Source organism: Canis lupus, chromosome 10, assembly GCF_011100685.1.
Source record: "Canis lupus familiaris isolate Mischka breed German Shepherd chromosome 10, alternate assembly UU_Cfam_GSD_1.0, whole genome shotgun sequence".
Classification (NCBI taxonomy): Eukaryota; Metazoa; Chordata; class Mammalia; order Carnivora; family Canidae; genus Canis; species Canis lupus.
Window position 1 is genome coordinate 11,328,035 of NC_049231.1, and position 27,760 is coordinate 11,355,794.

General features: G+C 45.5%; 1 protein-coding gene and 1 long non-coding RNA gene across 5 annotated transcripts in view; one reads left to right on the plus strand and one right to left on the minus strand.

The window, feature by feature from the left end:
- Positions 1 to 411: 411 nt before the first annotated feature.
- CPM (carboxypeptidase M) overlaps positions 412 to 27,760 on the minus strand; it is a 73,675-nt gene continuing 46,326 nt past the window's right edge. For both annotated transcript variants that reach the window (XM_038549968.1, XM_038549969.1), the window contains exons 4-9: positions 20,571 to 20,743; positions 18,904 to 19,088; positions 17,324 to 17,494; positions 15,570 to 15,722; positions 5,921 to 6,069; positions 412 to 3,585 (exon numbers count right to left, since the gene is read on the minus strand). In XM_038549968.1, the coding sequence (XP_038405896.1) occupies positions 3,343 to 3,585; positions 5,921 to 6,069; positions 15,570 to 15,722; positions 17,324 to 17,494; positions 18,904 to 19,088; positions 20,571 to 20,743 (1,074 nt within the window). In that variant the 3' untranslated portion in view covers positions 412 to 3,342. The remainder of the gene's footprint in view (positions 3,586 to 5,920; positions 6,070 to 15,569; positions 15,723 to 17,323; positions 17,495 to 18,903; positions 19,089 to 20,570; positions 20,744 to 27,760) is intronic.
- Positions 2,810 to 27,704, plus strand: LOC119873586. Of its 3 annotated transcripts, XR_005365388.1 has the most exons (5): positions 2,810 to 3,127; positions 5,105 to 5,291; positions 13,120 to 13,252; positions 14,357 to 14,428; positions 25,289 to 27,704. It is a non-coding gene; the product is annotated as an uncharacterized LOC119873586 (long non-coding RNA). The 3 variants fall into 3 exon arrangements; XR_005365387.1 differs by lacking the exon at positions 25,289 to 27,704 and having other exon boundaries at positions 2,811 to 3,127; positions 14,357 to 15,572; XR_005365386.1 differs by lacking the exon at positions 13,120 to 13,252 and having other exon boundaries at positions 2,818 to 3,127; positions 25,289 to 27,703.

Sequence of the window (27,760 nt, forward strand, 5' to 3'; positions counted from 1 at the left end):
GAGAGGATCTTATTAGTGATATAATGTAAAGTCTCTAATGAACTCAAACTCTTTTCCTAAACTTTTATTTTACGTATTGTGATGTGGTGTTTGGGTTTTTGGGTTTTTTTTTTTTTTTTTTTTGGTTCTTCAATAATCATTCTCTCCCCCCTTCTAAAGCCACGAGGAAGATATAAGGGACCTGTCATAAAAAAGACAACCATAATGTCTCTAAACTTCTCGATAAGCAACTGTTGTAATGAGACAATATACTATGCTCATTTTTTCTGGATTCTCTAGGAAAAGATTATTTCCAATCCAGTATCAGATATTATTACTTTCTAAAGCTAGAAGTAACTTCTTACAACAGTTAAAAAAAATTACAAATGCAAATTTGCTTCTGGAACAAAACACAACATTGATTTCTTAGACTTTAAAAAATGCTGAGAAGCTTTTAATATCTCTGATACATGTAACAGCTCAAGTCTGAACATGATAATTAAGCACCAAAATCAAATTGACATTTACCTGTAGAGACTTCACATTTCTCTACAGTACTCCCCTCCATTTAGATTTATTCACGTTAACGTTTATCATAATTTAGATAGATTAAAAAAAAGTTGTGTTCAGGAGATTCCTTAAACAGTAAATGCCCATCCCAGCTAACCAGTGTTTCAGTTCTCCGGTCAATTCTGTTTGTTATCTGAGGCAAAAGACCTGGTCTTTAAGAAGATATATTATGCTGCCTTCAAAATATTTATGCCACTTAGTGTTAATTATCCTCTCTGCGCCTGGGCAAGCACCAAAAATGACATCAAAATAAGGCATCTTAAACCACAGCTTTTAGATAGTCACAGAAACAGTCAAGCAAGGGTCTTCATTTTACAAGTAAGGAAACTGAACGTGGGATGGGTTTGAACGTGGGGTTCTTGCAAATTTAACTCCCATGTTCTTTTATCTTGTAAAATTTTACCATGTTGTTTTCTCCATAGAAGGAATTTATACCTGAACTTAGAAGCTGAGGAGCATAACCACCATAAGGGAGTAAGAGATAGTAGGAAAGAGGTCATGCAGGGAGATTTGGGGCTCTGGTCTAAGGAGAGTTGGAATTCCGGTTTCTCCCCTTGGACACTGAACTTGGTTGGTGGAGAGTATACTTGAGATTCGGTTATCCTAAACCCTCACTACAAAGTTTACTTCTGAGTACTTTGCTGCAAAATAGGTACCCTGAGCGTGCTCTGTATTAAACTCAGGTTTGGTTTAGATTTAGTTTGGAGATTATTTTGTTTTACTTGTGTCTAAATGATTTTGATAAAATTTCTGATTTTAAAACATTATTTCCTTAAGGAAATTACATTAAGGCTTGTGAACCAGTTCAGATTTTGGTTCATGTCCCTTTGAAAATTGGTATTGTAGAAAAGTTGGGACTCAGACTGATTGAAAAACAAGGCTTGATGATAAATCGAGTTTTCTGTGCTTTATAGCATACCAAAATCATTTTCTGTAATATTAATACATTCATGTATAAATTAGTTTATTTAAATAAAAATGATCCAGATAATTCAAGTTATTACCAGACTTTTATAAGAAATAGGAAGATCACAAATTCTGTTTAGATTAACAAGCATGATTTGTGTGTATGGAATAAGGTTGGCACAGGAATAGCTCCCATTCGTTTGTGGTTCTCACGTACTCATCACGTGCCAAGCCCAGTATAGTTTCGTTTTCAGATCCTAGAGAACTCTCAGTTGAAAGACCCAAGGCAACTTACATTCCATGAGCAATATATAGCACTTAGACATCTGCTTATGAGTTGCTGTTTTTTTGTTTGATGTTTCCCCTCTCAATTCTTAGATAAAATGTTCTAAGATAGGTTAACTCTCATGATAGCAGGTGGAGAACAGTTGCTTCAAGTTGAGTACCAATGGTAGAACTTTTGTTTTCTGATGACAAAAGAAGGTAGCTTGTGTTGTTAACAGGTAACAATACGTTTACTATGAACCTTAGGATAAAGGCAAAGCATAGTAAAAACACTGTATTCAAATTTATTTGTTGAGACATAATTGAAAACTCTTCTGTCAGTGTGACTACTAAGCTGGAGATTGCCAACGCAGAGGCCCTCATCTGACAAAATGACTCAAAGCCCAACACAGCTTGTGGGAGGGACTGGGACTATAGGTTCCTAGAACTCTTTGTTTACTCATTCATTTGGTTTCTACTCTGTCCTGGGCTCTGAAGACATAAACATGAATTTTAAGCAAGTTGATTGTTTTTTGTTTTAAGTAGAACTTCCCAAGTTCTGTGTGGAAGATGGATTTGAAGAGGAGAAGCCTGGGAGCAGAGACCAGTAAAGCTGCTGCAGTGGTGCCGGTGAGCTGTGATGGCCTAAACTTGACAATGTTACTAGCCATGGAGAGAGGGTTTATAATTTATAATATAACACTTAAAATTAACATCAATCTCGAGTGACTGAATATATGGGATGAGGAAAGAGGACAAAGTATCAAGGACGACTCTCAGGTTTCTCGTTTGGTGGTTCAGAGAAAATCTAGGAGGAAAAGCAGCTCCAGGGAGGAAAATATGTTCAATTTCAACATGATGAGTTGAGGTACCTGTGGGTCACATCCAGGTGGATATGTATAGTGAGAAGCTGCACTTGAATTTGAAGCTCAAGCGAGATGCTAGAGCTACACTTTTGGGGGTCATCAGCATGACAGAACTATGGCATCTGCATCTGCAGAAAGGCAGGGACGCCTAATTGACCTGTTGTTTTGGGGCTCTGTAGATAGAACCTTGCCATCCCATTAGGCCCTTATTTTCTTGGGCCACTGAGACCTGGTTGCCTCTTTTCTCTCATATTTCCTTAGAACATTTATGAAATGAAATATTTCAGTCCTATCATCATTTTTCCCCTGTGCTGGGAATGAATTATAAATGGCACCTCCTCTATCTTCACATATAGCACTCATGGCAAGATTTCGGATATAGTAGGTAATCCATGAATGTTCATCTTCATTGCTTATATTCAGCTGGCTCTCTGTGTACAAAATTTGCTTCATATTTTTCTTGCAGAAACTTCTTTCTTGATTCTCAAGTTTTTCTTACAAATTTCTAAGACAACTTCAAGATTAAGTGGACTACTTGAAAGGTCAGTATCTTCCATTCATCAAGATCAAATCATTCCTTTTGTTATCACCACCACATGTTGCTTGTTGTGATTTGAAAACCACTGTTTCTCTTCTCTGGGAAGGGCCATGGAGTTTGTTCAGTCAAGATCCCACAGGGGGAGTTAAGAGTTGCAGTAACCTGGCATGAAATCCCTGATTCCAGGTGATGATGGGGGGTTGTATTTCACATTTTGCTTTATTTGACAAATATGTGAAAGGCAGTCACTAGAAATATGAACAGACCAGGCTTTGTTGCAGCTGAGTGGCTTGGCAAATTCCTATACAGAGGAATCTTAGGACATAAAGGAGTTGATACTGGGATAGAATCCAGTTGCCCTCTGAATGGGAGTAAAATATCCTTTTTAAGAGCACTGAATTTCTCAGATTTTTCTGGAATAACCACCTTTGTGAGGTATGGATCATGTCCAGGGACTGTAACCTGAGAGGAAAACAAAAAAACAATCTGAGTGATTTCAGATGTTTTGTGGTGCCAACACTAAAAACACCGACATCCACCACTAAAACACAGCCTTTATGAGTCACACATAACCATCTGCCCGGCCTCCCAGGCTAGTAACAGCTTTAGGCCTACTCATTGAATGAGTTGTCCAATGCCTGTTGCCCAGAGTTATGAAGTGCAGTAAAGACAGGTCCTTTATCAGGAGATGTAAGCTAAGAGAAGGAACCTGTAGGTTGATTCTCTCATCTTTTTTATGGAGAGCAAAGGTAAAGTTGACTGTTTCCCTTTGTCCCAAGTCTATACTTAATATCCTGATTGGGTATCGAGATTATACGTGGAATTCTGTTCTCAATTTATTCCATTTTCCTTGTAGCTGATCTGAGTGTACAAGTTTATTGCTTCCTCAAAAGGCTTTGATTTTACCTGGCTTTCTTCCTGAGCCTGAATCTTAAGCTGGATTGATTGATGGAAGAAATCAGGAGAAAGGACAAAAGCCAAACTACAGATGATGTCCACTGAGAAATATTTTCTTTTAAAAATATTTTATTTATTTGACAGGAGAGCGAGCATGGAGAGAGCGAGAGTGATAGCGAGAGTGAGAGAGCACGTGCGTCAGAGTGAGCACTTGTACCAGCGGAGGGCAGGGGAGAGGAAGAAGCAGGCTCCCCATTGATCAGGGAACCCGGTGGTGTGGGGCTCCATCCCAGGACCCTAGGATCATGACCTGAGCCAAAGGCAAATACTTAACCACCTGGGCACCCCTGAGAAACACTTTTATTATATATGGAGAAGGAAGAGAATGGGGACAATTATTTACATAAGCAGCAGATGGTATATATTTTAGTCATTCATTTCAACTTCCAGTCTTGCCCTCCACCCTTGTCCTAGAACTAGTAGCTAAGGCTAACAGGTACTTAGTCTAAATAGAAATGAACAATTAATAACTTTATAAAGGTGTGGCTTATTTTGGGGATTACATGATAATTTATTTATTTATTTATTTATTTATTTATTTATTTATTTATATTTATTTATGATAGTCACATCAGAGAGAGAGAGAGAGAGAGAGGCAGAGACACAGGCAGAGGGAGAAGCAGGCAGGCTCCATGCACCGGGAGCCCGACGTGGGATTCGATCCCGGGTCTCCAGGATCGCGCCCTGGGCCAAAGGCAGGCACTAAACCGCTGCGCCACCCAGGGATCCCATACATGATAATTTAGACTCATTACAAGGACTCTCCCAAAGCCCCCCGTTTTTTTTGTTTTTTGTTTTTTTCATGGAATAGAAAGGTCACTATAACAGGAAAATAAAGGGCCTTTTTAGGCACAGAGTCACAGTGAATTGCGGCCTTTCCAGTTCTAGGGGCGATTCTTAAGAGGATTAGCCGTTGATGAGCCCCACTGCTGGGCACCAGGGGAATAACCTATAGGAATAGAAAAGCTCTGCATCCTAAACGTTTATGAATTGAAAAACGTGCTTTTCATCATTTTACCTTCAGGACATAACAAAATACAAAGCCAGTTTTTACTACCGAGCAGATGACCACCTTTTCCAAGGAGTCACTTTGTACAGAAAGACTGCTTTGTAGCTGGCATCAGACCCACTAAGCAAAGCAGAAGAATCTTGAGATTCTTAGAGAAAGTCGTATCAAAGAGGAAGAAGCACAGTCTGGCCAATTAAATCAGGTAATTAATTCACTTAGTTCATTCAGATAAATCTGTTTGGGCACAAAGTAACCCAAGCCTCCCTCTAGGAAATGACTCAAACACCTTCATAGAATTAAACCTGGAATTTTACTTGTATTGATTGGAACTCACCATCATTTGCTTATGAAAGGGCTTCAAAGTATGTCTACCACTTGCTTTATATAGTGGTAAAGTTTGTGGATCAAATGTTATTTATAATGAATTTGAAGGAACTTGTGTCCCAATCCATTCTTTAATAGCAGAAATTATGTTTCACGAAATGGGTGTTAAAATGGTATTCCACGAAGCTTGGAAGCACTTTGGCTACATTGTTTAATTATTCTTATTAATAATAAAGTTCATTCCACCTTTCATCATAAAATATATCACAAGAAATAGGATTTGGCTTCTGTTAACACTGCCAGGTGGGAAAAAAAGTGATTTGTTTGGATTGTTCCTATCATTCTCACCTCTTCTACTCCCTGCCAAATTTAAGTCTGGTGATGTCCTTTCCTTCTATCCTGATGTAATCACTTTTGGGACTTTGCAGACTTATTTCAGATTCCTTCTGGGTAAGTACTGCAAGTTCTGAAATGTTTTAATAACAATAATGAGGGCTATATACTCACATTTAATACATAGGACCCAGGCAAGAGGAGAAGATAATACTCTCCTAATTTGTTGGTTTTATAAGGGCAGATATGTTTTCTGTCTTGAACTTCTACAATTACATTGGGTAATGGATTTCCATTCTGGTCAAAAACTTGACCCTTGACACCTGCAAGACAAAAAGAGCATTAAATGTTAACAGCACATTTTATGACCTATGGAAAAAATTTTTTGTAAGTATTTAAGAAAAATACACCCAATTATTTATTAAGCTATTTTAAAATGATGATAATAAAGTATTTAAGGGAAGGTAAACCTTTCCAAAAAATTGAGATATAATTGGGATATAACAATAGTTCCAGATGTATAATGATTTGATATATGTATATTTGTGAAATGATCACAATTTACCTAGTTAACATAGTTCAGGATTTTTCTTGTTTAGAGTTTTATAAATGGATGTTAAATTTTGTTAAATGGTTTTTTCCTGTATCTATTGGGATGATCATATTGTTTTTATCTTTATTTTGTTGATATGGTATATTACACTGATAGACTTTGCAGAGGTTGAGCCATCGTTGCATCCCTGGAATAAGTCCCACTTGATCAAGGTCCTTTTAATGTATTGTTGAAGTTGGTTTGCTAATACTTTGTTGGAGGATTTTTGCATCTATATTCATCGGGGCTATTGGCTTGTAATTTTCTTGGAGTGTCATTCATTTTTGCTATCAGTGTAAAGCTGGGTTTGAGAGTGTTTTCTCCTTTTCTGTTTTTTGGAAAAGAGTTTGAGGATTGGTATTAATTATTTAAATGTTTGGTAGAATTCACCAATGAAGCCACTAGTCTTGGGCTTTTGTTTGAATTAGGAATCAAAAACATGTCAAAAGTCTCCCTACTAGTAAAAGGTCTGTTCAGACTTTCTGTTTTTTCATGATTCAGTCTTTGTAGGTGATGCTTCTGTGGATTAACTATCATCTAGGTTGCCCACTTTTTTGGTGTGTAGAGTAGTCTTTTATGATCCTTTGCATTGCTGTGCTATCAGTTGTAATATCTCTTTTGTTTCTGATTTTGAGTTCTTTTTGAACTAAGTGAGTCTAGCTAAAGGTTTATCTTTTTTAAAAAAACAGTTCTTAGTTTTATTGATTTTTTTCTCTTGTCTTTTTAGTTACTATTTCATTTATTTCCTCTTTGATCTTTATTCCTTCCTTCTCCTAATGTTAGGCTTTATTTTTTAATTTTTATTTATTTTTTTATTGGAGTTCAATTTGCCAACATATAGCATAATACCCAGTGCTCATCCTGCCAAGTGCCCCCCTCAGTGCCTGTCACCCCGTCACCCCAACCTCCCGCCCACCTCTCCTTCCACTACCCCTTGTTCATTTCCCAGAGTTAGGTGTCTCTCATGTTTTGTCACCCTCACTGATATTTTCACTCATTTTCTCTCCTTTCCCTTTATTCCTTTTCACTATTTTTTATATTCCCCAAATGAATGAGACCATATAATGTTTGTCCTTTTCCGATCGACTTATTTCACTCAGCATAATACCCTCCAGATCCATCCACTTCGAAGCAATTGGTGGGTATTTGTTGTTTCTAATGGCTGAGTCATATTCCATTGTATACATAGACCACAGCTTCTTTTTTTTTTTTAATTTTTATTTATTTATTTATGATAGTCACAGAGAGAGAGAGAGAGGCAGAGACATAGGCAGAGGGAGAAGCAGGCTCCATGCACTGGGAGCCCGACGTGGGATTCGATCCCGGGTCTCCAGGATCACGCCCTGGGCCAAAGGCAGGCGCCAAACCACTGCGCCACCCAGGGATCCCTAGACCACAGCTTCTTTATCCATCATCTGTCGATGGACACTGAGGCTCCTTCCACAGTTTGGCTCTTGTGGACATTGCTGCTATAAACATCAGGGTGCAGGTGTCCCCACGTTTCACTGCATTGGTATCTTTGGGGTAAATCCCCAGCAGTGCAAATCTATTTTTAACTCTTTGAGGAACTTCTACACAGTTTTCCAGAGTGGCTGTACCAGTTCACCTTCCCACCTATAGTGCAAGAGGGTTCCCTTTCTCCATATCCTCTCCAACATTTGTTTGTCTTCTTAATTTTCACCATTCTCACTAGTGTGAGGTGGTATCTCATTGTGGTTTTGTTTTGTATTTCCCTGATGGCCAGTGATGCGGAGCATTTTCTCATGTGCTTGTTGGCCATGTCTGTCTTCCTCTGTGAAATTTCTGTTCATGTCTTTTGCCCATTTCATGATTGGATTTAGGCTTATTTTATTCTTTTTTTAAGCTTGGTGAGGTATGAAGTTGGGTTGTTTTGAGATTTTTTTAAAATTTTAATTCCAGTATAGTTAACATACAGTATTATATTAGTTTCAGGTATACAATATAGTGATTCAACAATTCCGAGATCTCTGTTTCTTAGTGTAGGTATTTATCCCTGTGATCTTCCTTCTTAGAACTGCTTTTGCCGCATCCTATAAGTTTTGGTATGTTGTATTCTCATTTCATTCATTTCAAGATTTTTATTTTTTTGACCTATTGGTTATGTTATTACATGTTTCATTTCTGAATATTTGTGAATTTTCCAATTTTCTTCTAGTAACTGATTTCTAGTTTTATACCACCATGGTTAGAAAAGATAGCCGATATGATTTCAATATCTGTAAATTTATTGAGACTCATCCTGTGGCATGACACATGATTTATCCAGGAGAACGTTCCATGTGCACTTGAAGATGATGTGTATTCTGCTGCTGTTGGATGGAATACTATGTCATTTAAGGTATTTCTGTAGTAATTTTCCGTCTGGATGACCTGTCCATTGATGAAAGTGGGATAATAAAGCCTCTTATTATTATTATTATATTGCTGTCTATTCTCCCTTTAGGTCTGTTAATACTCACTTTATATAGTTAAGTACTCCTATGCTAGAACATTTTGTTGGACTGATTCCTTTATAATTCTGTAATAAGCTTGTCTCTTATTAGTCTTTGTCTTAAAGTCTGTTTTGTCCAGTATAGCTATCCCAGCTATCTTTTCGTTTCCTTTGCATGGAATATCCTTTTTTACCCCTTCACTTTCAGTCTCTGTGTGTCCTTATATCTGGAGTCTCCTGCAGGCAACATATAGATGGATCTTATGTTTGTTTGGTTTTTTTATCCATCCAGCCACTCTGTCTTTAGATTGGAGAATTTAGTCCATTTACATTTAAAGTAATTATTGATAGGTATGTATTTATTGCCATTTTGATGATTGTTTTCTGGCTGTTTTGTAATTCCTTTGTTCTTGGTTTTCTATAGTATGCTTAGATTCCTTCTTTTTTTGTGTATCTATAGGGTTTTTGCTTTGTGGTTCCCTTGACACTTAGATAACTATAACAGTCTATTTAAAGTTTATAATAACTTGATTTCATTTTAAACCTTTGCATGTTTATTCCCATCACCCACATTTTGCATCTTTTTTGTTTTTTAAGATTTTATTTATTTATTCATGAGAGACACACAGAGAAAGAGAGACAGAGACATAGGCAGAGGGAGAAGCAGGCTTCCTGTAGGAAGCCTGATGTGGAACTGGACCCCAGGACTCTAGGATCACACCCTGAGCCTAAGGCAGATGCCCAACCACTGAGCCACCCAGGTGCCCATTTTGCATCTTTTTATCTGTGTATCCATTAACAAATTATTGTAGTTATAGTAATTTTTGCCACTTTGTCTTTTAATCTTCATAATAGCTTTGTAAGTGATTAACCACTACCTTTACAACATTAGATTATTCTGAATTTTATTTAAGATTTACCTTTACCAGAACAGCCCAGGTGGGTGGCTCAGCAGTTTAGTGCCGCCTTCAGCCCAGGGGCCTGATCCTAGAGACCTGGGATTGAGTCCCATGTCAGGTTCCCTGCATGGAGCCTGCTTCTCCCTCTGCCTGTGTCTCTGCCCCGCACCCCCCCCCATGAATAAATAAAATCTTTAAAAAAAAAAAAAAAAAGATTTACCTTTACCAGTGAGTTTTCTGTTACTAATTAGTACCCTTTCATTTCACCTAAAGAAGTTACTTTAACCTTTCTTATAAGGCTGGTCCAATGGTGATGAATTCCTTATCTTTTGCTTGTCTGGAAAATTCTTTCTCTCTCCTTCAATTCTAAAGGACAGCTTTGCTAGATAGAGTATTCTTGGTTAGCAATTTCTTTTCTTCCAGCACTTTGAATATACTGTGCCACTATCTTTTGGCTTACAAAGTTTCTGCTGAAAAAAAAAAAAATCCACTGATAATATTATGGGGATTCCCTGGTATATAACAAGTTGTTTTTCTCTTACCACTTTTTAGATTCTCGGTCTTTAACCTCTGACACTTTGATTATAATGTATCTTAGTGTGGATTTGAGTTCATCTTATTTGGAATTCTCTGGCCCTCCCAGATCTGGAGGTCTGTTTCCCTCCCCAGGTTAGGGAACTAACTCTTCAGTCATCCTCTCTTTATAAAAGTTTTCCATTCCTTTATTGCTTCTTCTGGGACCCCTATAATATAAATATTGGTATGTTCGATGTTGTCCCATAAATCCCTTAAGCTGTCTCCACTTTTTCATTCTTTCCTTTTTGCTGCTCTGATTAGATGAGTTCCATTGCCTTGTGTTCAAGTTCATGGATTTTTCTGCTGCACCCAGTCTGCTGTTGAGCCCCTCTGTTGTATTTTTCAGTTCTATTACTGTATTTTTCAGCTGTGTGACTTTTATTTGGTGGTGTCTTATAGTCCCTCTTTGTTGAAATTCTCATTTGTTCATGCATTGTTCTCCTGAGCTCAGTGAGCATGTTTATGATCGTTATTTGAACTCTGTATCAGGTAAATCACTATCTCCATTTCAGTAAGGTCTTTGAGGCTTTATCTTATTTTGTTTGGAATATACTGCTCTGTTTCTTCATTTTCTTTGATTCTATGTTGGTTTCTATACATTAGATAAAACACCTCTTCCAGTCCTGGAGGAGTGGTCTTTTGTTAATGAAACTTATCCTTCAACTCTGACCTAGCTCTTGGTTGTTTCTCAAATCTTTGTGATTGTCTAAACAGCCCACTTTATTCTTAGGAGTTCCCAGTAGTTGAGGTTGTGCCAAGACCTATTGGTACCCAGATTCAGGCTGATTGGATGCCAGACCCTCAGGCAGAGGCTTTTAAAGTATGCAAATAAACCTCTTTCAGGGCAATACTGGAGAATGGATGTGTCTCCCTGTCCCCTTTACACTGACCCCCTGGGGTGATAGCCAGTTAAGACCGGTTTCTTTGTTAGTCTCTTGTTGGGAGCCCTGAACACAGACCCCACTGGCTACCAGAGCTAAGAGGTATTCACTTGGTTGTAGCCCCAAAACTGGGGCACCATATGCGTGCACAGGCTCCCTTTTGGGAGAGACTGTTGATCTGGAGGGAGAGGGAGTGCAAATATGATGTCTGCCAACTTCTATCTCTGGAGACTATTTTGGGATACCCCTAGATTTGTATTAAGCTAGATACTTGCCCCTCAAGCCAAAGCTTTAAGACCAGCAAGTAGGCCTCTTCTGCAGAAAAACTGGGCATCTCTCAGTTGGCTGGCTTGGCACTGGGCCCTCGCAGGCAACCAGGTGCACCTGTGCAGACCTATAAGAACTATTTCCCAGTTTGCTATAGCCTTGAGGGTCTTGTAGATGCAAGCCCCAGTGGCTTTCAAAGCTAGATATTTTCAGGAATTGTTTCTTGGGTGTAGCTTTTAACAGTTGGGGTGCCAGATGTGGGTGGGGTTCATACCTTTTGCTGCTCAGAGAGAAGCTTGGAGTTGTGAGTACCTTCCTGTTGTGGGTTGCTGTACCAGGGATGGGGCGTATGGCAGGATCACATCTCAACCTCTCCTACTTTTTGCAACATAGGTTTATTTTCATTCATCCAATGCATGGGAATGGCTCAGGCAGTTTTTGGTTTCTTTCAGAGGAAAGTGTCCCATATGTAGCTATAGATTTGGTGTATTTGGTCCCACAGAATGTGGGAGGAGATGAATTCAGGATACTCCTACATTGCCATCTTGAACCAGAACTTGGTAAACTAATTTTTGATGTAACTTAAAAGTTTATTTCAGATATTCCATCTATAGCACCTATTAGCAAAATGGGAGAACCTTGATGACAACCTAAATCCATTCCTGTCCTTTCCAAGTTGTCCAAACTACTGTAGCATTGCTCTTGGTGGAGTTCATTAAATCCTAAACTAAAAAATGCCAGTGTATATACAAAAGTGGGAGGAGGTGGTTGCACCTGGCTGAGTCAGTTGGGGGAGCATGTGACTTTTGATCTAGGTGTCATGAGTTTGAGCCCCATGTTGAATGTAGAGATTACTTTTTAAAAAATGCCAGTGTATTAATTTACAATAAGATACTTAGCTATGCAAGGGACTCAATAGTTTTGTCTCGTGGGAAACTACAAACTACATGGGAAAGTTACAATCACAAGATTTCTTGTAATTAATGGTGTCTATTGCTAACAACAGGAGTGAACATTTACTGACCAGTTAGTATATTTCAGGCTCTGTGGCAAGTGCTTGCCATGCATGTTCTCCTCACATCAACTCTGATGTAGGCAATATTATCACACTTTTGCAGATGAGGAAACTAAGGCTTTGGATTATTAAATAACCTTAAGCTCCTAGAGCTGAGTGGTACAGCTGGGCTGTAAGTCCACACTGAACCGGACACCATACCCCTCATCTCAGAATTTCAGGAATACAGTTAAGAAAAGGCCATTTTAAATGTTACACGTCACATTCCAGTTTGTTCACTCAGTGACAAATCATCTTAACCAATGAGAAGAAGCTACAATGAAAAAAAATGACCATGCACTATTCCCAGGTCATTATACTTAGTAATTATTTACTGGAGCAGAAAACTACGAGACATAGATTGTTTTCCTTCAGAAAAGTTGAAAATGAAATGTAAAAGTTTTGACATTTGGCAACAAAATCTTTGTCTCAAAGGTTAAGCATTGCCTTTTGCTTTAGTTCCTGACTCTGTTGCCTGTGCCCACCCGCCCCCCCCTGCACAGAAATTACTAAATGCCGTATTTCCTTCTCACATATTCAACATGTAGCAGCTGTGTAACCTCTGTTTTCAGGTAATTTGTCCTCCTGCCTTTTCTAAAAGTTTCATCTATATTTATTCCTACTACTTGGTACGTATCCTTTGGATTTTTAGGTAGGACCCAACCATAAACATCAGTCATGATTTAACAACCCAATTACACATTTATTCATGGGATACCAGTGGCATTATTCTTTGAAGAAATGTTTTCACTGTGCCCTTCTCAGGAGGTCTTTTGACACATTAGGTAAGTACAGATATGTACCAGTCAGGTCACAGTGTAAATCCCAGGTCACAACACATTCCCAAGACTCACTTTCATCACCTATAAAATGGAAGTGATATGTACCACCTTCCAGGCCCTTCTACTGGCTTAGGAGGCTTTTCCTTTCCAGGCAAGGTAAGCCAGAGACTTCCAGATGGGTCAAAGTCTCAGATGTCTCATAGCAAGTGGGGAAGCTAAGCCAGTGACTGTAACACCGCTTGTCAAATATCAGTACTTTTCCTTAAACCACAGTAATACCAGTAAGAAGGTGTTTGCGCCCATCATCTCTAAGCTTCCTACCAGACACTGCAATGGAGAGAACCTATCAAGTAACTGGACATCGGGTTTCATTATTAAATTGGAAAAAAAAAAAAAGCCTCTGTTTTAAACCACAAGGGGGCAGGGGTGGTGTGCTTATATATATTTTAGGTAGCTTGTGCATACCTGATTGTAGGGACAGGGAGATACATATTCTTTCTAAAACCTAGTGTAAATGGACTTGTAAGCTCTCCAGATTAATAATAGTCATGCTATAATTTGCATGTTACTTCACAGTTACAAAGCTCCTTCACTGGCATTATTAGGTCAGTGTGATACTTCGAGCCCACCTTAATTCAGTGCTTGGAAGATAACCTTTAGTGTTAGATTGCAATTCCAAAAATAGTAGTGCAGTTATGTGGAGCATATTTCATTTTCAGTTGCACTCCCACGTTGATACAGGTGAAGGAGAAATTTATATTAGGCAGGGTAACACTAAATACAGAAATATGATAGGCTAAATTAGTATGTGACTCATGAGGAAAATCTAGGAGCAAAATACCAGAATATTAATCGAGAGAGGACTCAATAATCTTAATAAATGCTAAGATGCTGATGAAAAGTGACTTCTTTAACATCCCTTATCACAGGGAATCGGCCTACTTCATGAATGTCTCAGCCCTGTGAATTCACCAGTAATCTTTGCACACCTATGCTCTGGGGGGTGGGTGCTGGAGGGGCACCCAGGTTGGTGATATGGGCTCATATTGGGGAGGGAAGCTCAGCTCTGGAGCCCCTATGCTTCTTACTCTTCCCTCATCTCTTTAGCAGGTGGAAAGCTTTGGTGTGAAGTATGCAGAAAATTCCAGGAGCTGTGCAGTTATGTAGCAGGCCTATGAGGTAAAACCTCCTCGACCCAAACCCATACCTACTTTAGCTTGACTTAGTAGCATAACTACTGTGCCAGTTACTTGATAGCAAATTCTGAGGTTTCTTTCCCCAAGCCATCCTGAATGGAGAAAAATAACTTATACCCTGGCAATGCAGGAGAGCCTTCCACACCCTGTCCAGAGACACAGCCTTGTTCAATAAACTTGAACTGCATGACTCCACCACCATCACAAGCACTGTGTTTCTCCGGTACAGCGGTTTTCAAAGCATGGTTCCTGGGACCAGCAGCATCTCCTTGGGAAAGGTGAACCATTCAAGATGTACTAAGTCATGGGGATGGGGCTGACAATCTGTGCTTTAACAAACCCTCCAGTGAGTCTGCTGTACAGGTTTGAGAACTACCACCCTTATCCCATTTAGTCCATCCATCTGTGTTAAGGGCTAGATAGCTGTCTAAAAGACCAGACTGGGAAGACTGTCAGGACCAGGTCACTTGGCAGAGTTGCCAGGTGTGGGGTTTAGGTCACCACCCCAGTACTAGGAATACAGTACTAGGAAAAATGCAAAATGGCATGTCCAGTGTCCTCTGAATCTATGATGTTGTGTGACAAGCAAACTGTTGAATCATCACCCATCTAGAAAATGCCGGGAAGACTGGGAAGACTGTCAGGACCAGGTCACTTGGCAGAGTTGCCAGGTGTGGGGTTTAGGTCACCACCCCAGTACTAGGAATACAGTACTAGGAAAAATGCAAAGTGGCATGTCCAGTGTCCTCTGAATCTATGATGTTGTGTGACAAGCAAACTGTTGAATCATCACCCATCTAGAAAATGCCGGAGTAATAACTTGTTTTTCTAGATCTTTTGCCAGACTTCTCAGTCAGTCAACATGAAGATTTTGAAGTACTCTGGATTTTCCACCCTCATATTAAAGTAACATACATCATGCTTTCTCTTATATGAACTGATGAGCACTGAATTTCTCACATGCTGCAGATATTCATGCAGAGAAAAGTCTTAATCATTAGTTCTGGTACTCAGAATGAGGCTGTACCCGGAAAAACCAATAGAGGCTTGCATTTTTTCAACCCAAAGTTTGTGCCAGATATAATGTTTCATGTTAGAAGAAATTAAAAAAAAATCTTACAAACCTAGGTGCACCTGTTTTATATATTCAATTAGTGAAGCTTTGTTTTTATTCCAGAAGAACGGAAGCTTCTCCTCATGAGGATATTTACAGCATGACAGCTCCAACGTAATCTCAAAGCACTGCTCCCAGATGTAGTTGTAATCTTGCATTCCACCTAAACACAAGCATATTTAATTTTTTAAGTCTGAAATTGAAATAGTGTTAAGTATCCCAAGCCTTGGGGACAAGTGAATCAGACAGTTACAAGGAAAGTACATGTAAACAGGAGAAGATGAACTTGACGTATTAGCATTATAGAATCAGGACCTGACATCTTATTAGCCAGGCGTGAACAGGCAATCTAACACTCTCACGTGGGTACCTGGGTCGGAGCAGACTAAAGTTCAGCTGTGCGCCACCTGAGGGGAGGGGAAGGGTCAGTCCTATGTTTTTTTTTTTCCAATCATAACTTACAAAAAGGATTTATCAGTGTACATTTCTTCTGTAAGTTACATCCTAGACAGATATGGAATGATACTTCTAAAAAAAATACTGCTTAGAAACCATAACTACACTTATTATGTGAAGCTACATACACTCATTCGGAGGAATGCCAATGGCTAAGGGTCAGCGAGCGTGTGCCTTCAGTGGGTACTAGCTGAGGAGTCTGTTAGGCAGCTACTCCCCAGGTTTTACAGACAGACCATCACAGATGTCAAGGAACGTGCCAGTGAGCGCAGAGCCCAGCGCGCAGGCCCTCCTGTCCAGGCCCCGTGCTCTTACCCACTAGGCTGAGCTGCATCTGGGGGTGAGAGAGAGGGTGCCGGGCGGCTCTCGGGAGCGGAGGGACCCAGGCCCTGGGTACCCAAGCTCACCGTCCAGTTCTCACCTATGGAGACTATTTCGAAAGGGTCATAATCCTGTTTCATATTTTCTAAGATGCAAAAATTTTCATATTTAAAAATCTCTGAGTTGGGAGGTGTGTTAAACTCGATGGCTGAAAAACCCAGTTGTCATTAGTTTGGCCAGAAACGTTTTTCTTTCATCCTTGGAGGTACGGTGTTTTATCCTCAGTGGCATCTTGGATTTGGTGAAATCACTGCAGGCCAGCAGGGTACTTGGGAAGTACTGACTTAGCAAAAAGCCTCATGCTAAGAAAATAGTCAAACAATTATCAACGTGTTATTTACGTTAAGTAGCAGCTATGGAGGTCTAGATTCTAGCGGGAAGGATTTCTCCCTTCTTGGTACTTACTTCCCTTCTAAGGCTTGTACTTGTGTTTCTCTCTGACCTCGTTTTCACCAAGAAATAGAGGAAGAGACAGAAAGCCAAGTCCTGGGGAGGGGGGGGGCTCTCGGAGCCGGTGGGAGCTGCGCACGCAGGGTTCCTAGCTCGTCCCCAGGGTTAGAGACCCCGCCTGCGGGGGTGGGGGGGGGGTGGGGGGGAGGACGGAGGGCCACCCCGATGGGGCCAGGCCGCACAGGTCCCGCTTGGGGCTCTCGGGTGCAGGCCTCCCAGGCCACCATGGGGAGTGCGCACGGTTGCGGGGGGCAGCTCTGGGGGGGCTCCCCTTGGGGCGCGGGGCTCCAGCCCTGCCGCTGCTCCCGGCCTGCATTTCTCCTCCTACCCCCGGGCTGCCACCTACCTTCGTCCTTCTATGGGAACATTCCCACCCCCACCCCCGCCCCTGGGATCCCTGCGCGGGGGTCCCCGTGCCCTCCCGCACCTGCCCCCCTATTCCCAGGGCCGAGGAGCCCGGCGGGGGGGGGGACCCACCTCTGAGCGGATACCAGGCGTAGCCGTTGGTGATTCCGTTGGGGAAGTCCATCTTGTCCTTACACTGATCTCCCTTCTTCATGGTGGGGTTTCTCGAGGCGTAGACGTGGGCGAGGTGTTGGAAGACGTCGTCGTCGGGGGTCAGGCTGCGGGAGTGGGACGTCCCGGTGGCTGCGGGGGACCCACACGTCTCGGCGGGCGCCCAGCGCGAAGCACCTGGCGCCGCCGCCTCCCGTGCCAAGGCCCCTCCTCCCGGACGAGGCCGGGGCTCCTGGGGGGCTCCCTGCACCCCTCCTCCCCACGAGGCCGGGGCTCCTCCGGGGCTCCCTGCACCCCTCCTCCCCACGAGGCTGGGCCTCCCTCGGGGGCTCCCCGCACCCCTCCTCCCCACGAGGCCGGGGCTCCTCGGGGGCTCCCCGCACCCCTCCTCCCCACGAGGCCGGGGCTCCTCGGGGGCTCCCCGCACCCCTCCTCCCCACGAGGCCGGGGCTCCCTCGGGGGCTCCCCACACCCCTCCTCCCCACGAGGCTGGGCCTCCCTCGGGGGCTCCCCGCACCCCTCCTCCCCACGAGGCCGGGGCTCCTCGGGGGGCTCCCTGCACCCCTCCTCCCCACGAGGCCGGGGCTCCTCGGGGGGCTCCCTGCACCCCTCCTCCCCACGAGGCCGGGGCTCCTCGGGGGGCTCCCTGCACCCCTCCTCCCCACGAGGCCGGGGCTCCTGGGGGCTCCCTGCACCCCTCCTCCCCCACGAGGCCGGGGCTCCGTCGGGGGCTCCCTGCACCCCTCCTCCCCACGAGGCTGGGCCTCCCTCGGGGGCTCCCCGCGCCCCTCCTCCCCACGAGGCCGGGGCTCCTCGGGGCTCCCTGCACCCCTCCTCCCCACGAGGCCGGGGCTCCTCGGGGGCTCCCTGCACCCCTCCTCCCCACGAGGCCGGGGCTCCTCGGGGGCTCCCTGCACCCCTCCTCCCCACGAGGCTGGGCCTCCCTCGGGGGCTCCCCGCGCCCCTCCTCCCACGAGGCCGGGGCTCCTCGGGGGGCTCCCTGCACCCCTCCTCCCCACGAGGCCGGGGCTCCTCGGGGGGCTCCCTGCACCCCTCCTCCCCACGAGGCCGGGGCTCCTCGGGGGGCTCCCTGCACCCCTCCTCCCCACGAGGCCGGGGCTCCTGGGGGGCTCCCTGCACCCCTCCTCCCCACGAGGCCGGGGCTCCGTCGGGGGCTCCCTGCACCCCTCCTCCCCACGAGGCTGGGCCTCCCTCGGGGGCTCCCCGCGCCCCTCCTCCCCACGAGGCCGGGGCTCCTCGGGGGCTCCCTGCACCCCTCCTCCCCACGAGGCCGGGGCTCCGTCGGGGGCTCCCCGCACCCCTCCTCCCCACGAGGCCGGGGCTCCTCGGGGGCTCCCCGCACCCCTCCTCCCCACGAGGCTGGGCCTCCCTCGGGGGCTCCCCACACCCCTCCTCCCCGAGGCCGGGGCTCCTCGGGGGCTCCCCGCGCCCCTCCTCCCCACGAGGCCGGGGCTCCTCGGGGCCCCCCGCCCCCCCTCAGGCCTCAGATGCTCGCATCCCGGGGCGCACGGCCCCCTTACCCGGCACCCCGTTGTCGAAGGGGTAGCTGGCCACCAGGGCGCCGCCGTGCAGGTTGGCGGAGAGCACGAAGGTCTCGGCCTCCAGCCAGGCCATGACGGCCGCCGCCTCGGGCTGCCGCGACACGTCGTTGGGCTCGAAGGCGTCGGGGAAGTTGCGGTTCAGGTCGTAGTGGTTACTGTTCTCCCTTCGGGAGGAGGACGGAGGAGTCGGGGTGCGCCGGGGCAGGCGGGGAAGGGGCCCGGCCGCGCGGGTCTGGGCGGTGGGCGTCCTGCAGCCCCGGGGACACGCGGTGGGCAGGGTACGTGGGGGCTCATGCCCTTAGATGCCCCCCTGGAGGCCCGAGTCACCCCCACCGGCCACCTGGGGACTCACGGTGGGCGGGGCGCTGGGGGTACGGGGGGCTCCCGCCCTGGACACCCCCCCAGGAGGCCCAAGTCGCCCCCAGTGGCCGCCCAGGGACTCACCGTGGGCTGGGGCACCCGGGGGCTCCTGCCCTGGATGCCCCCCCCCCAGGCCCGAGGGCCCCATTGGCCGCCCGACTGGGGGCTGCCACTGAGTCTCCCCGGACTCCCGCCTTCCAGGGCCCAGAGTGAACAGGGAGGGTCCAGGTCGCTGAGGCCGGTACTGGTTCCCCAGCGACGGGTGGAGAGGCCACAGGAACCTCCTCAGTGCCCACCCCTCCTGGGGGCCGTCGCTGTCCCTATGCCGCAGGATGGCCCGACATAGCAGGGTCATCGACTGGTGAGGTTATATTTATTTTTGGTAAAAGCAAACAAACGTTTGCCCCCATATCAGTGTTCAGCAGACCCCTGAGAAATCCTCAACTCCCGGGGGCCATTGTGAGAAAATAAACTATTTTTTTTTTTATTTTTATTTTTTTTAATAAACTGTTTAAATCAGAAATAGTACAAGGCTCTCTCTTTCTCTCTTTTTTTTTTTCTTTAAGATTATTTGGGAGGGGGCAGCCCCGGTGGCTCAGCGGTTTAGTGCCACCTGCAGCCCAGGGTGTGATCCTGGAGACCCGGGATCGAGTCCCACATCGGGCTCCCTGCATGGAGCCTGCTTCTCCCTCTGCCTGTGTATCTGTGTGTGTGTGTGTGTGTGTGTGTGTCTCTCATGAATAAATAAATATTTTTAAAAAAGATTATTTGGGAGGGAGAGAGCGCGCGAGCGGGCACATGCCCTTCAACAGTGGGGTGGGGGGGACAGAGAGAGAAGCAGCGACAGCGCAGGGCTCTGTCCACGACCCTGACATTGCCCCTGGGCCGAGGACAGGAGGCAGACACTTAACTGAGGAGCCACCCAGGCACCCCCTGACCCCCTCTTCTTCTTTTGATCAGTTCCTGTCCTGGCTTTTAAAAAACCAACTGGTAATTCCCAGGGTCCCTGCTGCAGACTTAGGCCCCGAGATTTAACAGTGCACAACGCGGGCCGCAGGACTCCTGCCCCCTCCCGGGGCGCTCACAGACGGGTGCTGGGCCCAGTCAGGAGGGATCCCCGAGGAGGCCTGGGCGGTGGGCGGCCCGGGGGGGCAGGGGAGCCCGGCGGGTGGCCCAGGAGGAAGGCCGCCTTCTCCGGCCCTCACTCGTCCGCCTCCGGCAGTCGCCTGAAACCTTGAGCGGCCCAGGCCAGGGCTGGTTCCCGGGGCACCCGGGGCCCCCCTCACCTTCCGTTACTGTAGAAGCAGTCGGGCTTCCGGACGGCCTCGAACCCATCGGGGTTCATGGAAGGCATGAAGTGCATCCGGGTGCTGTTGATTAGGTTCGTGATTTCCAGGTCTTTTCCATCCCTGGTCACGAGGTGCTCGATCAGATGGAGCAGGAGCTCCCGCCCCACGGTCTGCGCAGGTTGAGAGAGAAAACGGGGTGTTACTAGGGCGGAGGACGGTGAGGAGCGTCGTCCGGAGGCACGGTTTCCCCAACAAGGGCTCCCACTGCCACCCACGCCTGCTCTGACACCACGGTGACCTCCCCATGCGGCACTCGTGCAGGGGGCCACCGCTCAGCGGCCTGTGGGGCAGCAGCGGCGAATGGTATTAAAATAAAAAAAAAAAAAAGTTAATGTTTTAAAAAGCATTTTAAAAAGTATTTTTTAAAAATTTTTATTTATTTATTCATGAGAGACAGAGAGGTAGAGACACAGGCAGAGGGAGAAGCAGGTTCCATGCAGGGAGCCCGATGCGGGACTCGATTCCGGGTCTCCAGGATCACACCCTGGGCTGAAGGCAGGTGCTAAATTGCTGAGCCACCCAGGCTGCCCCAAGAATTTCTTTTTTTTTTTTTTTTTAAAATAATGAATTAGGTGGAATAAAGGTTATTCTTATTATCGTCTCCGTTTTCTCTGCCTTCTGAAATACTGGAGGGGGAGAGCAGGGACAGGGCAGGAGCCGGCCCCCAAGAACACATGGATGGCGACCCACAGGGCCATGTTTCAGACACACGTGGGTTCCAAGAGGGAAGAGTCCTGTTTGGTAATAAGTATCCACACAGTGAGCAAGGTCAGCCCCGTCTGTGCAGCCCCGGTTGCCGCCTTCTTGGGTTTCTGCAACCTCAGCCATTTGCACATCATGCTTTTTTTTTGGGGGGGGGGGGGCCCATATCTGCATATTATCTATACTCTTGCTTAGTTTCTATTTTCTTTAAATCAGCTCACTTTTACTTACAAGAAAAAGAAAACCTTTGTGTCCTTAACCATTTTGCCAGATAGGTTTCTGATGGGCCTTGTTTGAAAAGCAGGACCATGAAAATAAACATGATCATATCCAGCTACCATTATCTGATGTATCACCAGCGAGTGGGGACCTCAAGACCCATGAGAGATCTTGCTTCATAATCCTCAATAGTGAGAATTACTTTTTTTATTAAAAAAAAAAGGTAATTTGCAGTTCACAACCTGATTATAGAACTAGCCTGACGAGGCTATGTCAACTTGTCTCTAGAATCCTGGGTTCAAAGGAAATCTCCTTGTAGGAACGTTGGCCTCTTACCTAAGATCAGATGCTGCTGTGGGGTCAGTCCCTGGGAAATCTGGGGCACCGGGTGATTTAGGGCCGCGGTGTAGAGGCGCCAGTGTAGGCATGAGCAGGACAGGAGTTTCCAATGAAAACCCCACCGTATGAATTGACTGTTGTGACAACGGATGAGCAAGCCTTGAATGGCAATCTCTCACTGTAGTCCCCTCGTTGGCAAGCAAAGAAACTACATTTTATGAATTTGAAATCCCCATGAACATGGAACCATTGGAACTGGGACTAAGAAAATTTGGAATATGTGAATTATATGTTTACAGGTAGCCATCAGGTCCAGAGCGGGAATATATTCAATTTTGACTTCAATTTTTTTCCTACTTATTTCTATCTTCTACTACTACTACTACCTTGATTTTTGTGTTTACAGTCAAAATTATCAGCTTGTGGGGCACCTGGCTGGCTCAGTGAGTTAAGCGTCTGCCTTGGGCTCAGGTCATAATCCCGGAGACCTGGGATCGAGCCCCAAACCAGGCTCCCTGCCCAGTGGGGAAGGGGGCATGAGAGCCCATCAAAAGCTAAAAATGATAAATATGTGTGTGTGTGTGTGTGTGTGTGTGCGCGCCTCTCCCAGGCAGAGGGAGAAGCAGGCTCCCTGCAGGGAGCCCGACGTGGGACTCGATCCCAGGACTCCGGGATCACGCCCTGGGCTGAAGGCAGATGCTCAACCGTTGAGCCACCCAGGCATCCCCAAAAATGCTATATAAATATAAATGATATATCATTTAAAAATGATTACAATTTCAAAAAGTTTTTCCCCAATTTTCTTTCTTGACTTTGGAAGAACCCGGTAATTCCTTAGGTTGAGAACATATTTATCAAGTCTACCAATTACTTGAGTTTCACCTCAGTTTTATTCTGTTCACATAACATGAAATCTCATGCTTATTTAAAGGGTACCGTAGTCTGACACCCCATTTTATTTTATATCCTTTGAATCCTCCTCATTCTCTTACTGCAGAAATCCAAAGATGTCTAGAACGATATCTGGCAACTATTCATGATGGTTGTTTCTGAGTGCTAGTATTCTGAATGATTTTTACTCCTTTTATTTTTCTGGCATCATTTTTTTTTTTTAAAGAAAACCTTTATTATTTTTACGAGACCAAGAAAATCTGGATTCTTTCAAGTAAACCAATGTAAAACCAAAGTACTTTCTGTCTCCATATCCCAAAAACATATCACAAGTCCTTAACTGCAGAGGACAAATTCTAAAAATCTTGGAAAAATGGTAAAACACCAAGTAAGAGAATAATTTTTAAAAGGCTGAGTTTAAACAGCTAAAATTTCAGGGAGTTAAAGTCCTCTCTTTCTGTTGGGGCTGTATTTCGCTGCCTTCCTAACAGCAGATTTATGTCAAATATTATTCAAATTAATTCTTCCCAACCTTAATATAAATGTTTCAAGCACTCATTCATGTTTTATGCATAAACTTCCCTTCTTTAAAAATTAAGTCTTTGAATATGAAACCTTAGAGGGTCCAAATTTTAAAAAGGATCACGGTCAAAGCAATCCCAACAGCTTCACCAGCTTTCCGTTTAGCACGCCCACTTCCTGTGAGGGTGTAGACTGAATATGAGAATCCCTCCCGAAGACACTGAGAGGCTGGGCGCACATGCCAGGTTTGGGGGCCTTTCCCTGATCACTCATCTGCCAGTTAAAATGGTAATAATCCAAATGCAGCAAATAAATTCTCCATCAGTTCTAGTTTCCAGTCAAGGTGGAATCTGCCAGAGACAAAATATGCATTCTAGCTCTTTGAAGAATGTTTTATAACAGTGGAAATAATTTTTGAAGAGTCACCAATCTAGGCAACACGTGAGAGCGAGAGCAAAACCCAGCTATCCCGACGACGGAATCTGTCTTAAAAATGCTACGTTATAGTGCAGCTTCTGGGTGGAAAAATAAGCCTGTGAGCTCTGGGGCTCCCCAAACAGTGTGTTATCGATTTAATTCTTTTGTCTGATTGCCTAGATATTAGCCTAAATATTACATTATCTAGCACACTTTTCCCAGGGTTCCAGAGCTCTGCAGGCTTGTGCTCCCCTAATAGCACCCATACATCTACAATGGCCCCACCGACCTTGACCAATCACCCTGCCCCCCACTCCCTCCTCTAAGCCTTGAGGGCAGGGACCCTAAGAGGCTCTTTCTGTAGCCCCATAACTTGCCCAGCTCTGAGGATAGCATGTTCTCCGTAAACGATTGTTGAAGACTGTTGACAAACCCGCTACAAGGTCAAGACTATTCTAAGGAGGAAATTTCTGAAAACGTGAAGACTTAAGCTGCTAAACGAGGGCAGAAGATGTACTAACCATCAAGTTATTTCCTTTGAACGATTTTCAATATTGAACAACTTTCACAGGGGCGGGGACTTACATACAATTCAGGTAATGCCAGGGACTCAAGGTACCTGGTCCCCTAGCATAACCTCACCAAAAGCGGAGATGGAGAGAAAAAGCACGATTACAGGAGAAATTTAATACATGCTTAAAAGGAATCAGACCCTTCACTTGGAATAAAGATTAATTCTAACTCCAAAAGGAAAAAATTAACAATCTAAAGCCACACTGCCTAACTGAGGGTATTTTGCTACCATCTGGGATAATGGTGGAAAAAAGAACTTGGTAAATGACATCTGGAAGGACAAGCTTTACTTTTTTTTTTAGTACATTTGGAACCTGTACTGCATGTTGACTACACATCCCAGATTTTCCAGCCCAGGCAAAATTAAGGTATTATGGCCTGGTGTTCATATAAATCATTAAATACCCTCTAAATACAAACATCTAAGCACACAAACTGCATCTCATAAATCGTCTCTTATATGCCTAGAAGGTGTGTGTGAGAATCCTTTATCCATTTATCCTGTATTTTTAGGTTAAAAAATATGGTCACTATTATCCAGGGATTGTTTTTGCTTTTAGCTTATATACCTAAAACATAAGAACTACGAATGAATGCCACCCAAATGTGAAGTTCTAAGTGTGATGTGGATATTTCGAAAGGCTACCCAAATAACCCACCCTAGTAAAAGTAAGTCATTGATGTTTAAGAAATAGGAGCTTGGGACTGGGGGGGTGGGGGGACACAAAAGAAACTGAATTGGCAGTTCAGTTAAGCCTAATGAGCACACAGTGACTATCTGCTCCCATCCTGCTGAAGACCATGGCCCTGAGGTCAAGGGAACCCAGTGACCCCAGCTTGTGACTTGTACTTTGCCTATTACTGGATTAGCTGAAACCTATCAGCACTCAACTTTCTCAACACATAGTCAGGCCTCACTTCAGTATTTCTATTAGGAAGTAGAGAGGTCTTAACAATCTAGAGATTAACCAAGACTTTTTTTCTTCCTACAGAGTTTAAAAACCATGGGATGAGGCGGCTTTGGGGAAGGCACCTCCCCCGCCCACCCTGAGGCTGAGGCTACCAGATGTTCCCAGCCTTGGGGCCTGGTCCCAGTCTCCAGTGGAACTCTGTCGATGACTCTGTCGATGGCTCTAGCTCACTGCAAAGCGGACCAGTCACAGAAGGAGGGGGACGGAGACAAAGACCCCATTCTCCAGCTCCGCCAGTGTTTGTGGAGTAAAGAACTACAGGGAGCCCACTCAGTGTGCCGGCCGCGTCCCTTCCACTGAACGACAATCACTAGGCTTGAGATGCGTCTACACCGCCCATTAGGAGCCTGCAGAAACTAGAACTAGAATTGGGGCTTCTACAATGCGACGGGTCGGCGTGTGTGTCAACAGATGGCCCAGGTGACTGAGAAAAACACGGGCGAAAGGTAGAAACTCAGAAATACTTCTCCCTCGCTGTTCTGAAAAGAGCCTGAAGCCCAGGTGGCAAAGGCCCAGGGGTGCAGTTGGCTACCCTGCGTGACTTCCTGGCGATCAAGGAGGGCAAGCAGGGCGCAGAAAAAAGGACGGGAGAGGGGACTTGGACTTACAGCCAGGGTCACCCTAAGGGCTTGGCCTCTTTTACACGACGAGGGAGACCCAGTCTTCTCATCCAATGGCATTGAACACTCCGAAGGCAGCAGAAAGGGTAAAGGAGGTGGACCTACGCTGGGTGGGGCTCGGCGCTGGGTTTAGACACCCGTGACCGAGCCCACGGCTGCTTCCCTCCGGGGAACCGGGCCTAACCAACCTGCCTGCTGCAGAAGGGCTCAGCCTACGCCCAGGGCCACGGGGCACAGTCTTGGTTCGGCCCAGCTCCTGACTTCAGGGCCGTGAGATCGAGCCCCACGCTGGGCTCCACGATGAGCGCACACTCTGCTTCGCATCCTCTCCCTCTCTCGCGTGCGCTCTCTCTCATCCTCCCAAATGAATAAATACTTAAAAAAAAAAAAAAAGGAAGCTCTGCCCACCCAGCACTTAATGTGGCCCATGCTCCGTAACGTGGGCTATTCTCATTATTCTCTTGTAAAGCGCCGCGGAGACGTAACTCGCCAGTCCCATCACCGTGGCTCAGTGAGCTGGTGTCATTGGAAGCACGGGAGCCAACAGCAAGGTGACCCAAGACAAGCAAGATACTACACGAGCGTAGGCTGAGCATCACATCTTTCCTAACAATCCTTGCCTGCAAAGGGGCCATCCTACGTTGATTTTGCTGCCACGGTTTGCTTTCTGCAAACCCTCAGCATCAGCCAAATCCATCCTCACGATTCCTAAGGGTACGTTAGCCAAGATGTTTCACACCCATACAGCAAACCTTTGCATTTAGCTTCCAGTTGGAAGGAAACAGGAACTAGAAGCCCAAGTTCAATGATACCATAAGGAAGGAAGAAATCCAGAATGTGGGACATTCTGCAGGATAGATAACTGATCAGGTCTCTTTATTAGATCTAGAGTCGTGAAAAGATCCTTTAAAGGCCAGAACAAAAGGGATTTAAGGGTCATATCGATCACATGCGGTGCCTGGGCCTGGACTGGATCCTGATTTAGACAATTTGGGGGACATTTTAAGAAACTAGAAAGGGGGATAGGAGATAAAGATAGGATACACTCTTATTAACTTGAAAGGGTAGCTAGTGTGAAATGTCACAAACAGCAAATCAGCATAGCTCATTTAACCAAAGTGCGCACACGCACACACAAGCATCTGGAAGGATAAACAGTACTAGGAGAATTAACTACTGATTTTTGGAAGGTCAATACACAAGGTTTTTGTTGGTGGTGGTTGATGTTTTGTCGGAGATGCACAAGACTGATTTTATAATGACAACAACAAATTGATTTTAATTTCAAAAAGACCTGATTCAGGACGCCCGGGTGGCTCAGGGGTTGAGCGTCTGCCTTCGGCTCAGGTCGTGGTCCCCGGGGTCCTGGGATCGGGTCCCACATTGGCCTCCCCACGGGGAGCCTGCTTCTCCCTCTGCCTGTGTCTCCCATGAATGAATAAATAAAATCTTTAAAGAGCTGATTCTAAGACAAGGTATAAAGACGTAAGGTGAAAGTTCATGGAGGCAAATAGCGGGTCTGATCAGCAGAACCGGGTCTTGCTGCCTCCACTGCCACCATCCAGCCGGGTACTGACACAGGCGGTACACAGTCCTCGGTGGGGCGGGGTCCAGGTAAGAGAGGCAATATTTTCAAAATAGTGATCGGGGCGCCTGGGGGGCTCAGTGGTTGGGCGTCTGCCCGGCTCAGGTGCCGGGGTGGATCGAGCCTCCCCCTCCGCAGCGCCTTGGGCTCCCTGCTGTTTCTCCACCATCCCCCACCCAGCTCACACTCTCAAATAAATGAAATGAAAAAAAAAAATAAGTGTGATCAGTGCTGTCCCCCATGAGCTGCTTGTGTGGGGCCCACAGAGTCCTGGAGGAGCCAGGGCCA